We start from the raw sequence: 14,950 nt of genomic DNA, 5'->3' as shown, positions 1-14,950 counted from the left end.
GTGCAACCTCTTTGCACCCCAGAAATGACCTCTGCTGAACAATGTTGGGAGTAGACCCGATGATTCTCTAGGGTACCCCTCTCAAGATAGAGATAGGGAATGTGCCGAGTGCCCAGCATCATGGCTGTCTCTGGCCCCACAGGCCATGTGGTTGTGCAAACATCTCAGCAGCAGCCTGGTCAACAGGGACATCCTCAGTCTCCGTTTCTCCTCCATGTCCTCTGACGTTTACGCCGAGTTTCAGAAGACTGAGGTAGGGCTGCCTGGGGGAGGTAAGCCAGAAGTTGTTAGAAACCTGGGGTTAGTGGGTTAACAGAGAGGGGGCAGAGTGTGGGGACAAAGAAGGGAATTCTCAGGGCCAATATGGGATGGCAAGTTTGGAGGGGGTTTGAGGTGGGAACCAGATCACAGTGAGAAAGGCACTTCTACAGGGAACCCCAGTCCTGTTGGGGATCCAGTCACCCTGCTAGTGTGAGCCTTGGTTTCGAGGCCATAAAGTGCTGCCCTGGGCCCCTGTTGGTGTCCACATCCCTCTCACATCTGGGACCCGTCCAACTCAACCCCACCCAGCATCCAGCCAGGCCCTCTCCAGCTCTGGTTTTTACGCTGCGGCCACTTGCAAGTGACAGGGCGACACCCCACTTGAGTTGGCCTGTGGCAGAAAGGGGATATGAAATGGGAGTGAGGGCCAGAATAATACACAGTGGGGAAAGCGTTTGCTTTGCACATGTCTGACCTAGGTTCAATCCCCATATCCCATAGGATCCCCTGAGCCTGCCAGGAGTGATTCCTGACCACGGAATCAGGAGTAACCCCCAAACACCTCGGGATGTGGCCCCCAGACAAATAAACAAGAACAAAATCATAGTGATTAAAAAAAAAAAGAAATGGGGTTGAACCCTGGATGTGGGGTGGGAAGAGACTGAAGAAACCACAGAATACTGAAGCAGTAACCCCCAAACACCTCGGGATGTGGCCCCCAGACAAATAAACAAGAACAAAATCATAGTGATTAAAAAAAAAAATGGGGTTGAACCCTGGATGTGGGGTGGGAAGAGACTGAAGAAACCACAGACTACTGAAGCAACCTTAGGCCAGGCCTCAGAGACCCATCATGCAGGACCAGCTGAATCATGGCAGGGGAGCCTGGGGTCTGAGGCCCAGGGGTGGAGTGGGGACTGCAGCCCAGGATCTTCTAGTAGTGCCTGGGAATGGCCCAGGTCTTTCTGCAGAATCTGAGGCCCTTGGCACTACACCTGTACTCCCATCAAATCTTGAAGGGAATCAAGTGCCCCCCCACTCCCAGGGTCTCCTGTTGGGGGATCCCCTAGTCCAGAGAAGGCATTGATACCCACTATGGTCAGTTCCCACTTTCTTGGGGTCACTTGCTCTCAAACTTCATCTCAGGGTGCGGAGATGCTCAAACTGTGGCCATGGTTGAACCCCAACTCCTGACATATCAGTTGGGGACCTCTGAGGTGACAGCTTGGCAATTCCTGGGGTGCATCCCTGGGAAGTAGAGACAGAAACCTGGATGCAGCCCATCCCCAAGGGTGCCAGCAGGGACCGTCCCCATGGCAATGTCATGGGGGTTTGTGACAGGCTCCCACACATCCCCAACACAACATGGGGTGTGAATGGGCCATATCCCCTCTGCCCCAAGCAGGCACATCTGCTGAGATTGCAAGGACAACCCCGTCTTCCCCACCTGCCTGTGTGTATGACATGCCTATGTGTGTGTGCCTTTGTGTGTTCATGTGCCTCACATGTGCTTGTGTGCCTTCATATGTGCATGTATGCCTGTGTGTAAATGTCTATATGGGTGACCACATGTGTGTACTTTCACGTGTACCTGTGAAAGTACACGTGATTCTGTCCCTTTGGGAAAGGGAGCCACTGTAAGGACACTAAGGTGCTTCAGGAGATTCTGAAGGCAGGGACTGGACACAGGCAAAACTCCTCTGTATTTTCTCCCCTATGTACCAGTCACCAGCCATTCACCCATACACCATCCATCCACCACCCACCTACCATCCACCCACTCAGCCATCACCCCCATTCTTGAGCCCCGCCCCTTTTACACCTCCCCATGAGGTGACAGGATCAGTTGGGGGGACCTGTGCCTATTCCCAGGTTGTTCTGGGTCCAAGAGAGTGAGTTTGTCTTTCTTCCAGCAGTTCCAGGGAAGGCAGTGAGCAGGGCTCTGAGCAAGGTGCTATCCAGGCCTTGGTAGCAGCTGGATGAGGCAGGGTCAACATTCAGGGAGATCCTTGCTAGGCAAGGGTATGTTTGTGGAGGGCAATGAGAGAGAGCCAGGAGGGCCTGAGGTTCAGGCAGGGCTGGAGGCCACAGGCAGCTTGGGCAGCGAGCCTGTAGGGTTGGTTAGGGTTAGGGGACCTCATCCCATTCATCTGTGCCCATCCCTCCCCCAGTACCTGACCAGCCCAGTGCTCATCCACCTGCTCCAGTCACGACTGGCCGAAGACGACTGTGTCCGGAAGGTAAGCCGTGCCTGTGCTCTGCTCCTGGGAGATGGGGCCACTCTGCTGTTGGAGGCTGCAGGGGACATGTGTGTTACTGCAGATGTTGCCAGAAGGGAAAAATAGAATAAGAAGCTGGAGCAATAGTCCAGCAAGAAGGGTACTTGCCTTGCACGTGACCAACCCGGGACGGACCTGGGTTCGATTCCCAGCATCCCATATAGTCCCCCCCACCTGAGCCTACCAGGAGTGATTTCTGAACGAAGAGCTAGGACTAACCCATGAGTGCTGGCAGGTGTAGCCTCAAAACAAACAAAAAAATAGAACACCAAGTAGGGATGCTCGCCTGTGTATGTGGCCCTTCCAGGTGTGACTCAAGGAGCAGTGCTTGGTGAGGGACAACTCTGGGCATGGACTTGGCCTTAGATGAAGGGAAAGTCACAAGAGAGAAATGGGGGTCTCGGCGTCACTGAGGACAGAAGTAGTGGGGGGAGGTGACCCCTGACTTGGTGATTCTGGCCTTTTAATTCCTCTGCCCTTGGTAATGGAGACAGAGGTGGGGTCCAAAGGGCCCTCAAAAGAGTCTGGGCACAGAAAGTATGGGAGGGGACTAGAAGCCTGCCACCCTTCCTTGGGGGAGGCTCCTCATGTAGAAGGCTCTGTTCCAGGGGATCAGCACCCCATATTTCAGGAGGAGAAACTGAGGACCTATCATTATTCTTCCTCGAAACTTCTCTCTGCTCGGCTGTGGGTTTGGCAGGGCTCCATACACATACTCCCCTTTCGAGATGCTGAATTCTTCTGCACCCCCTCCCAAAGTCTACATGGAGATTCCAAAACCTCCACAAGTGCCTGAGTTTTTCCTTCCTGCCTGCTCCCACATATATGCACAAAGCCCAAGATTTGCTCCAGCCTCTCTCTACCCCCAACATTCCTAAGTGTGGGCTAGGGGGACTGATTCAGCCAACCCAGTTTGCAGACTGCCTGCCAAAGCTCGACCCTGGGCATCGCTGAGAGGCCCCCACCCAGACCCACACTCCAAAATAATTTAGCAGTAAATTTCCTGAGCTCTCTACCCTGTTACCCACCTCCGCCAACCTTTTTCCCCACCTTCCTTACCTCAGAGGCAATGTGGAGAAACCATTGGCCAGAAGGAACCGGCTGCCTACTCCAGCACTGGAGGGGGAGTCCCTCCTCCTCTTCCTGGCCTGGGTCACTTCAAAGGGCCGCTTCAAAGAGCTACAGAGGCGGGAGACTAGGCCCAAAGGAGCCCAGCCTGCATGCCACACTCCTATCGGGCTGGGATTGCAGCTTTTTTCCTCGAACTTGCTTCCCCGCAGCTTACTGTTGCAGCCCAGGCCTCAGGGACCAGGGTCAAAATGTGTGTGTGTGTGTGTGTGTGGAGAGGCTATGAGATCACAGGAGGTGTCACCGAGGTGGAGGGTTTCTGGCCAAGAACTGAATCAAGATTCAGGAGTGTACAGTCTGGAGGTAGAGGGGAATTTGGGATGTTTTACGCTCAGGTCTGCACTGTTCTGGGGCTGACCTGGCTTCTTTGCACCCCTCAACAGCTGTAGGAACGAAAGGGGACTGAGTGTAGGTGACCAGTCTAGAGGCCCAGTGGGGGTCCCAGCCAAAGAGGGCAGGTTGGGTCATGAGAGGGGCCAGTTGGCCGCTGTGAGTGTTAATCAGGTCTCTGTGGACTGACACCCCAGGCTACCCAATGGGTTTGCAAGGGTCCCCCCGGCCCCCAGCAGGGTCTGTGCCTGTGACATATTTGGGAGAGAGCTGCTAGGAGAGAACAGATGAATCCCTGGCTATGCACCACAATGTCCACCCAGCTTCTAGGGTGCAGCACACACGATGTGAAGCGGAAGCTCCCACCACCCACTCAGGGTGAAGGTGTTTCCTCACAGGATGAGCTCTGCAAGGTGGGGTCTGGCCCCTCTCCCCAACCAGAAGACTCACCCCCCCTGCATGTTCAGGAGCCCCTTACTTGGTGTGAGTGTGGGGGAACCCTAGTGAGCCCAGCGATGCACCTGCCCTGTGCTTCTCATACCCCTGCAGGAGGGGCCAGCTGGTTCTATTCCTGGAGCCCTCAAATCCCTGATGGTCGGTGCCCACCCCAAATCCTCATCCCCACAGCACCTCCAAGCTGATGATCTATCAGGACCCTGAAGAACAGCCACACTCTGACAAGGACCCCCACCCCATGGCAGCCTAGAGAGGAGCCCCCTTAGACCCCCTTTAGAGAGGGCTAGTTTTCCTGCTGGGTCAACAGCAGCAGCATGTTAGGGACCTGCCAGCAGATGTTGGGATGCAGGGTGCAGGCGGCTGGTGCATGAGAGACAGGGACAGCATCTGGACAGAGCAGTGTCAAACTCCCACAAGTGCAGGTCCTGGAGAGGGGGGTGGGCCAAGCTAGAACCTTTATCCTGCCCCCCTTCTGCCATGATGCTGGGTGGCCCTGAGTCAGTCATTCCCAGATGCCTGCTATGGGGGACCCCACCTCACAGGGAATGCAGGCTGAGACATAGGCTTGTGCAAGAGGTGTGGTAGTAACTGACCCAACAAACAACACTCAAAGGTGCAGGAATGAAGCTACCCTGTCCTGGGCTGACCAGATCTACCTTCTGACAGCAGGGGGCAGTAGGACTCAACTGACAGAAGTGGATGTTTGGGGGTCCTGCACTTTGGTCATGCAGGGATGGGGGAGCCTATATCTGCCAAGTGTCCAATGGTGGCCCTGACCACCTTTAGATTTGGGGTCAGCTACAAATGTGGGGTGAGGACACGCTCTCAGTCCTGCATTTCTGCACTTGATGTGATACACCCTGAATTTGGTTGTTTGTGGTTTGCAATTAAACTCTGAGACGAACCAGGAGAGGCTCTGGGTATCATAAGGCGTGTTGCCCTGGAGACCCCAAACAGACCCACATCCTCAGACCTTTGCCTGATGGGCTGAGATTTGCCAAGAGTGGCTTCCAGGACTCTGGGTGCCTTTGGACCCACCACAAAACAAAAATAGCTTTATGGAGGCCAGAGCAATAGTACTGCAGGTAGGACACTTGCCTTTCATGTGGCCGACCTGGGTTTGATCCTTGACATCCCATAGTGTCTCCTTTTCTTTTTTTATTTTTGGGCCACTCTCAGTGACACTCAGGGGTTACTCCTGGTTATGCACTCAGAAATCACTCCTGGCTCCGGAGAAACATAAGAGACACCAGGGATCAAATGCAGGTCCGTCCTGGGTCAGCCACATGCAAGGCAAATGCCCTACTGCTGTGCTATTGCTCCAGCCCCATCCCATAGTGTCTCCTGAACCCCACCAGATATGGGTCCTCTCAACCAAAATATTCTTGCTAATGGTTTTTTTGGAGACTGTGGTGGGAAGGCATGTGGGTATAAACAGTTTTCAGTTCTGTATAAACCTAGGTGGAGGGTTGGGAGTGACCCAACTCCACCCTCCTGTACCCCCCTACTGCGTTTTGGCACATACACATCAGCTTCCCAAATTTCAGCTCCAAAGATGCATTTCTTCCCGGATTCTTTTCAATTTTCTACTCTCTCTTCTCCTGTGCCCAGAAACTGCATCAGACTTAGGGGACTCAGAGTGCCTGTGGGTGGGTTTTGCTGTCCTGGGGTGCTTGTCTGCAGCATGGAGCAGAGCTGATTTCTTGAACCCAGACTCAGCATCTCAGACCAGCTCCCCTTGACTGAGGGTGAGCTCTGTTGGAGCCTCAGGCCCCAGGGATCTCCCTTCTGGGGTGTCCTGGCAGGTCTGAGAGGAGGAGGAGGGATGTGGCCAGGCATCAAAGGGACCAGGGACCCAGAGGACCTCGTGTCTACTTGTGAAGTTGCTAATTGCGCTTTAATAACAGCCAGGAGGGCTCGGGGATCGGGCAGCGCCACTGGGCCCTGCAGCTTCCCTGGCCTGGCTGGCTGCTTTCTGGCTTCTTTCCTTTGCCTCTTTTTTTGAATTTTATCTGTGACATCTGCTCGGTGCTTGTCCGTCCTGTGATTCGGTACCCCGCGCAGCTGTGCACACCTCCAGCTGGCCTTTTTGATGTGTGATAAAACAGAAGTGAGCCACGGGGGGCCAGGCATGTGCAGGCCTCAGAATATCAATTAACCTGCTCGACACAAAGCAGGGGCAATGGGGCTGCTCAGGCATCTCACCAAGGTGCCAGGGAGACAGGGAAATGGATTCTAATTAGCGATCTGGCCAGCCTTGGAAGTAGGATCCCCAAACCAAAGGATTTGGGGGTAGTTTGAAGGCCCAAGGGGCCACTCTGGCCAGGTATGGGCCCTGTCTCCTGCTCCCAAAACTTCACTGTGCCCCAGCCCCCTGGTTTTCCCACCCACCTGTTTGCAGCCCAAGCTACAATCACTGCCCCCCTGCAAAGTGGGGTCTTGTGCAAAACCTCAGTAAACAGCCACATTCAGGGTAAGGTTGTTGGATTTTTGTGGGGGGGCATACCTGGCAGTGATCAGGTGTTTCTCCCAGTTATCACTCTGGCAGGGCTCAGAGGACCATATGGGGTGCCAGGAATTGAAATTTGATAAGATGCTGCGAGGCAAGAGCCTTTCTTTTTTTTTTTTTTTTTTTTTGGTTTTTGGGCCACACCCGGTAACGCTCAGGGGTTACTCCTGGCTATGCACTCAGAAGTTGCTCCTGGCTTGGGGGACCATATGGGACGCCGGGGGATCGAACTGTGGTCCGTCCAAGGCTAGCGCAGGCAAGGCGCAAGAGCCTTTCTTGTTGCCCTATCTCTGTCCTACAGAGAGCAGAGTTTATATTTTTTTTCCAAATTTATTTTTAATTAATAAGCTTTTAAATAGAATCACTATGATACACACAGTTGTAAAGTTGTTGATGGTTGAATTTCATTCTTAGAATGTTCAACGCCCTTCTCCAGGAAATATTTCTTGCCACCAATATCTCCTCCCGCCCACCCCCACCTTCCTCTATGATGGTGGGTTCCTTTATCTTACCCAGGAGGGAAGATCGGGAGCCAAGAAGGAGATAGGTCAATGTCTGAGCAGGTGAAATCTTAATTTTTGTTTTACGGGTCACACCCAGTGATGCTTGGGTTACTTGCTCAGGCAGTTCTCAGGGGACCCTATGGGATGCCAGGGATTGAACCAGTATGGGCCAGTGCAAGGCAAACGCCCTCCCCACTGTTCTATCACTCAAAAAGTCCCCCTGTGACAGCAAAAGAAAAGTAAAATCTACACTTTCTGGCTTCTCCTGAAGGGCTGGATCCTGGATGGGATCCCTGAGACTCGGGAGCAGACCCTGATGCTGCAGACCATTGGGATTGTGCCCCGACACGTTAGTGAGTAGCAGCCCCCATTTCCCACTCAGTGCCACAGTCCCAGAGCTGCCCCGAAGGCTCCTGCATAGGCCTGACTCCCAGCAGATGTCCACTTAGCCCAGTGCCAGCTGAGGGGGAGTGTGGGGAGTTCAGGGAGGCCTTGACCCACGCGGATTGAACAGAATGGGCCAGTGGGATTTTTGCTACATGTCAAATGCAGCCAGCACATGTCCATAAAGAAAAGGGGGGTGTAGGAGCCGGAGTGATAGCATTGTGGGGAGGGTGTTTGCCTTGCACTTGGCTGATTCAGGTGCAATCCTTGGCATCCCATAATTCTGCCAGGAGTGATTTCTGAGTACAGAGCCAGGAGTAACCCCTGAACACTGCTAGGTGTGGCCTCAAAACCAAACTAAATTTAAAAAAAGGGGTGTTGTTTGTACCAGGGAGCTATCAGTAGCAGAACTCGGAGCCCCCAGAAATGATCCCTGGGAAAGAAACTTGGAGGAGCCCAAGCTCAGGATGTTGGTGCTCAGGGCATTTGAAGGGACAGAAGACGTGCAAAGACCAGCTTATGCACAGACCAGCTCATGGTGGGGACACACGGGGGCAGATGGAGGCTTCTTTAGCACAGACATGGTGGGGTGGGGCCATCCAGCAGCCTGCACTTCCACATAACTCTACCTCTCCCTGTCTTCGACAGTTGTGCTCAGTGCTCCAGATACCGTGCTCATTGAGAGAAACCTGGGCAAGAGAGTTGACCCAAAAACAGGAGGTAAAACCCACTTGCCATGTCAGGAAGTCCTAAGGAAGAGACTCTGACATTAGCTCTAACTGAGCCCTAACCCAGCCCTAAATTTAACCTAACCCTAACCCAACTCTCACTCTAACCCTAAATCTAACCCTAATCTTAACCCTAAAGAAAGAGACCCTAATTCTAACCCTAAATTTAACGCTGACCCTAACCCTTTAACCCTTAATTATTTTTTTTTTTTTTTTTTTTTTTTTTTTTTTGGTTTTTGGGCCACACCCGGTAACGCTCAGGGGTTACTCCTGGCTATGCGCTCAGAAGTCGCTCCTGGCTTGGGGGACCATATGGGACACCGGGGGATCGAACCGCGGTCCGTCCGAGGCTAGCGCAGGCAAGGCAGGCACCTTACCTTTAGCGCCACCGCCCGGCTAACCCTTAATTATTTTTAAACTTAATTAATTTATTGATCAATTGATTGGTTTCGGGGCCACACCTGGCCATGCTCAGGCGCTACTCCTGGCTCTGTGCTCAGAAGTCGCCCCTGATAGGCTGGGGGACCATATGGGATGCCTGGAATCGAACTGGGTCCCTCCCAGGTTGGTCACATGCAAAGCAAACACCCCACTTCGGTGCTTTCTCTCAGGCCCCTAACCTAATCCTTACACCAAATCTAACCATAATTTAGCCCGTACCCTGACCTTTTCCTTAACCCTAAATCTAACCCTAATCATAACCCTAACCACTAACCCTAATTTTATCTCTAGCCTTAACCCTTTCTGCCCCATCCTGGTGCCACCCTTGTTCCCTGGGCCCTCGGATTGGGCAGGTGCCGGGCCCTAGTCATGTGACATGGTGTCCTTCACAGAGATCTACCATACCACTTTTGACTGGCCCTCGGACGTGAGCATCCAGAACCGGCTGGTCGAGCCCCAGGGCATCTCGGAACCCGAGACAGTGCAGAAACTCCTGAGCTACCACCGGAACATTGCTGAGATCACCCCCCTGTACCCCAGAATCCTGAAAGTCATCAGCGCAGACCAACCTTGCATGGATGTCTTTTATCAGGGTCAGCACTCTCGACACACACTCCACCCCTCCCCAGCACCCACTTGCCACCTCTGTATCCTACATTCCTCTCCCTGCACCCACATGCCTCTCCTGCACCCCACATGTCTTCCCTATATCTCAAAGCTATCTCTATACTCCACATGCCTCTCCCTGCACCCACATGCCTTGCTCTGAAGACTGGCCACACCATGGTCATGTCCCTGGCAATAACTAAGGCTGGGGAGGGTCAAGACCTGCTTCCTTGGGGCCCACTGGAGAGGCTGACTTGAGCTCTGGGGCTGGAGAGAGGGAATGCTCTAGCCTGCTCTAAACCCTCTCTCCTGGTCTGGAGTCAAAGGGTGCCCCACAGTAGTTGCCTTGGTGGAGATGAGCACCCCAGTCCTATGTCCCCTCCCCTTCTTTGTTCACCAAATGCCAGGCGCCCCATGGACAAGCGTGACTGTCTCTCTTCACAGGGCCTATTTGGTCATACTTCTTTGGAGATGGGCAGCCCAATTGGGTCACTGGAATGTACCTACAGGTTCCGGAGTCCTTAAGAGTCTCTAGTTGGTTGCCATGGTGCTCAGAGCCAGGGTATCAGTGGGCCCCAGGTTCTGGATTCCAGGAGGCCACCAAGGAGCATTCTGACCCCATTATGTCCTGGCCTGAGTCCCCTAGCCCCCAAGGGAAGCTGGGCATATTACAGTGGGGTTTTCAGGACCATAGAAGAAAGCCTATGTCTTCTATTAGAGCCCCCCTGGAGTTCCTGCAGTTCACTGTGCTGTGTCTCCTCGGCTTCCTGTCTCCCCAGCTCTCACCTATGTGCAGAGCAGCCACAGGTCAAACGCCCCCTTCACCCCAAGGGTGGTGCTGCTGGGACCCATGGGCAGTGGAAAGAGCCTGCAGGCGGCGCTCCTGGCCCAGAAATATGGCCTTGTCAACCGTGAGTGTCCCCCCTGCTTCCTCCTCAGCCTCTTTGTGCCCCTTTTCCAGTGTGAGCTTCTCTGCAGGGGATAAAATAGGGGGTCCTCCTCCCCCACGAGCTATAGCCCTAGTCCTTAGTCACCACCTGCACCCAGGAATTAGAACTTTCTCAAAGGGGCATCTCTACTGGTTTTCTTGGGTTGCCTGCTGTCCCCTGCTGCCCCCCGCCAACCATAGATGCCGCATCTCTATCCTGGGTTTCTTGCCACACCTCAGCCCAGCTCAGCCGTGTCTAGGTAAATGACTCCTGGATCAGTATGTGGCTGATATGGTTGCTTGCTTCATGTGGTTCAATATTTCAGGGACCAGAGCAGTAGCACATCAACTAGGGTGCTTGCCTCACATATGGCTGACCCAGGTTCAACTCTGGCATTCCTTACAGTCCCCCAAGCCCGCCAGGAGTAGTTTCTGAATACAGAGCCAGGAGGAATCCCTGAGTGCCACCCACTAGGTCTGGCCAAAAATCAATAAATATTTCACCAGGAAGGGAGGAATTAGAATCAGAGAAATATGGAAACGTCGGTCTTTCCCCAAACCCCTTGTGGGTTCTGGGGTGGTGGCCGCCTTTGAGGACAGGAGGGCTGGGATGGATTGGGAGGGCAAAGGCACTGCCTACTACTCCCTGCCAAATGCTCCAGCAACCTAGAGGACCTGGGGCTGGGGAGTTCATCAGGGAGGGTCCTTGCTTTGCCTTGTGTGTGGCTGACCTAGTTAAAACCCTGGTACTCAATAGTCAACCCAAATCTTGCCAGGAGTAATCTCTGGGCCAGGAGTCAGTGCTGGGTATGGCTCCAAAAAGCACGAAATTGTGCCTCTACATATGTAAACGAGTGTCTGTAGACATCCCCAAATCATACATGAGCCAGTGTGTAAGTGTATGCATGTAGATGAGGCCAGCCCCGGAGGGTCAGTCTGGCCTGCTCCATCGAGATCATAGGTTTAAACCCCTGGGGCCCTGCATGTGCTGGGTGCCATACTGAGAAAGGTGATTGCTGCTGTTGGAGTGGGAGAGGGGCACTGGGGGCTGTAGTCAGCATAGTACTGTGGCGGCGCATGAGAGAGCACAGGGAGTATGAGCGTGTGTGTACTATGGCCAGGACATATGAGCATCACAGTTGGGAAGCGTGAGCACCGTAACTGGGAAGTCTGAGTACGGTGGCCAGGAAGTGTGACCCTGGGGAGCACCTGCGTCACTCTAGTCACTGCTGTAGCTCCAGGGCTTTGACTTCTGCCTCGACTTGGAGTGGAAACACCCCCTCTACAGGAGTAGCTCTGGGAGCATTCTCTCTATAGGAACCAACCTGGGAGCACCTCCTTAACAGGAGCAGACCCAGGGAGCACCCCACTCCATGAGCAGACCCCGGAGCACTCCCACTACAGGAACAGACCCCGAAGTACCCCCTCTACAGAGCAGACCCAGGAGCGCCTCTACTATAGAAGCAGACGTAGGAGAACCCCTACTACAGGAGCAGACCCAAGAGCACATAGCTTAGGGTCAAGCACCACAACTTGATATAGGCCCCATTACCTTGGGCCTTCTTTAGGATCACAACATCGAGGAGAAGCCGGAAGGAAGCGAGAGTTCACCGAGGGGAGCAATCCCACCCCAACCGCACAGAGTTTTGCAATTACTCTGATGAGTATCAAGACGGTTGGGATGCTGGGATGAAAAAAATGTTTTTACTTACATCACCTTTGTTTGGGGAGATGGAGGGCCACACCTGGTGGTGCTCAGGGCTCACTCCTGGCAGGGGACCAGTTGGAGTGCTGGGAATTGAACCTGGGTCAGCTGTGTGTAAGGCCAGCTCCTTTCCGCTTTACTCTGGCCCTTATAGTTTGTTTATTTGTTTTGGGTCACACCTGGCAATGCTCAGGGATTACTCCTAGCTCTGTGCTCAGAGCTCCTGGCAGGCTCAGGGGACAATAATGGGATGCTGGGTTTTGAACCACCATCCTTCTGCATGCAAGGCAAATTCCCTACCTCCATGCTATCTCTCCAGTCCCAAGATAGTTTTGTGTTTTAGGAAACCAAGTCCTCCATGTGCACTGAACTTCGCCCTCATGCTGTAAAGAAGGGATTCAGCCACGGTCCCTGAGCTGGGCCCTCATGGGTTTTATGTTTGTTTCTGTGGACCAGAGACTGGACCGGCAGCTGCGTTCCTAGCCCAGCCCTGAGCCTTTCTCTCATCTCTCATCTCAATGGGGCCTCATTCTGTTTCTGTGGATCCTCATACAGGAATAGCAGCTGAGCTTAAAACGTACATGCTCAATTGTGCCTATTAACCATTCCTGAGCGGGGCTTCTGGGGTCTAGCCCTGTGTCAGGTGAGACCGTTTTCAGCTCATCAAACAGGAAGATTCGAGACAACCTGAGTTGGTCTGGGGACTGGAAGAGAGACAGGAAACTCAGGAACAGAAGAGCCGTTTCAGTCCGTTTTTTTGGATGGGAGCCCCGAACTCCACACTTGGCCCTCTCAGTGGGGTACTTGCTGAGGACCAGGAGGTACAGGAGCAGGATGGGGTCACATTGACACTGCGGCTCCTGCACTCAATCTCTACCACCCACTCCTTCTCACACATATTTTGCTATACGAGCGAGGAGATGGCCACCAAGTCCACACAGAATCATGTCTACGGGAAAATGGAATTTTCTGGAAGCGTCACTTAGGTCCACCTCTCCCATCATCAGAGGTGGGGTGGAACCGCCCAGCTTAGGATCCACTTCTACAAGCTGTAGGGAGGAGGTGTGGTGGGATCCACCAGGCTGTGCCCCCCCCCCCCCCCGCAGTGGCCTGGATTCAAGGCCATGTGCAGCTGGTGAGTGGAGGAAGTGGGGGGATCAGCATGAACCCCTTGATGTTGTGGCAGGACCTTCATTCACACCCCAAACCTTTCAGCACGGTGGAGCCTGCATCTCCCAATTCCCTTTGAGCCTTGGTTTCTCTTTTACTTTGAGTTTTGGGCCATACCCAGGGTTGCTAGTCCCCCTTGGCCTGATGCTCAGGGATCACTCCTGGTAATGCTCTGGGGAAACCAGCCATGCCCTGGTATTGAACCTGGACCAGCTGGTTCACTTTACAGAAACCTGCTGTGTCTCCAGGCCCGAAAACATTATTTCTGGCCAGAAGCAAGCCCAGTTTTTGGCTTCTTACAAAGCCCCAATGATAACATACTTTAGGTGCTCACAGGGTCAGAGCAGAGCTTAAAACAGCCAAGGGTGGGGAGAGGGTGAGCTAAGGTTGGGTACTGCCAGGACCTCACTGTGTTTCCAACCTGCCCAGAAGCAAAACCACCATGGCCTGACCACAGCTGGTACTGACCTTTCCCTTGGAGAGAGACAAAAAATGTTGTTTTGGGGCCCACGTAACAGCACAGTGGTAGGGCATTTGCCTTGAACGCAGCCAACCCAGGATGGACCCCTGTTTGAATCCTAGCATCCCTTTGTCTCTTGAGCCTGCCGGGAGCCATTTCTGAGCACAGAGCCAGGAGTAACTTCTGTGTGCCTCAGGGTGTAGCCCCAAGACAAACAGAAAAATATTGTTTTGGGGGGGGTACATCTGTGCTTGCTGTTCTGACTTAACTGGCAGCTTCAGAGTCACTCCAAATTTCCCCAGGCCAATCACACAGATCCTAACAAGGGGTGTGAGGAAGGTTATAGGAGAGAAAGATGGTTCGACCTTGAACTGGGGGGGATGTGGGGAGCCGCTTCCTGTTGCCTATAGCCCCTCCCCACATGCCTTTGGCTCCATTGGTTTATTTTCCTTGAGTTTTGGGGCCATGTTCAGGGATCACTCCTGGCAAGCTCAGGGTGGCAGGGAGACCCTATGGAGAGCCAGAGAATGTACCTGGGCGTGCTATGGTTCTGGCCCCCTTCAAGTCCCTGCATTTGCTCAGCTAGTCCATGGCCCAGACAGGAGTCAGTGGGGAACCACTTGGTCTCCTCACTCTTGGTGGATGAGCAGCCCCAGCTGAGTCTCCCTCCTTGAGCCTGCCCAGGCGAAGTTTCTCCAGGCTTGTTGGACCCCGCCACTGTGGTCCTTCTTCCTGTTCCGGGGTCTCTGCACTGCTCTTGGCTTGTTTTCCAGGTTTTGCTGCCAGGACGGGATCTCCCAGGATCTTGTCTCCTTTCTGGGGCATGTTCGGTGGTACAAACTGTCCCTGGGAACTTTGGGTCTCAGGGACAAAGCCAGAGTGCATTTGGGTATGACTTTGGGAAAAATCTGGGCTGAACTTTTCTTCCATTTCTTTTTCTGTACCCGGAAGTGCTCAGGGGTTACTCCTGGCTCTGCGCTCAGAAATCACTTCCGGCAGGCTCAGGGGATCCTATGGAATGCAAGGGACCAAACGAGGGTCGGCCACATGCGAGGCCAATGC

General features: G+C 53.6%; 1 protein-coding gene across 1 annotated transcript in view; it reads left to right on the top strand.

The window, feature by feature from the left end:
• AK8 (adenylate kinase 8) overlaps positions 1-14,950 on the top strand; it is a 78,317-nt gene that overhangs the window by 7,308 nt on the left and 56,059 nt on the right. The window contains exons 4-9 of the mRNA XM_049774109.1: positions 143-253; positions 2,433-2,501; positions 7,738-7,819; positions 8,499-8,570; positions 9,412-9,612; positions 10,405-10,536. Coding sequence (XP_049630066.1) covers positions 143-253; positions 2,433-2,501; positions 7,738-7,819; positions 8,499-8,570; positions 9,412-9,612; positions 10,405-10,536 — 667 coding nt within the window. The remainder of the gene's footprint in view (positions 1-142; positions 254-2,432; positions 2,502-7,737; positions 7,820-8,498; positions 8,571-9,411; positions 9,613-10,404; positions 10,537-14,950) is intronic.

This window comes from Suncus etruscus, chromosome 5 (genome assembly GCF_024139225.1).
Source record: "Suncus etruscus isolate mSunEtr1 chromosome 5, mSunEtr1.pri.cur, whole genome shotgun sequence".
NCBI classification, from domain to species: Eukaryota; Metazoa; Chordata; class Mammalia; order Eulipotyphla; family Soricidae; genus Suncus; species Suncus etruscus.
This window is presented reverse-complemented; position numbering and strand designations above follow the sequence as displayed.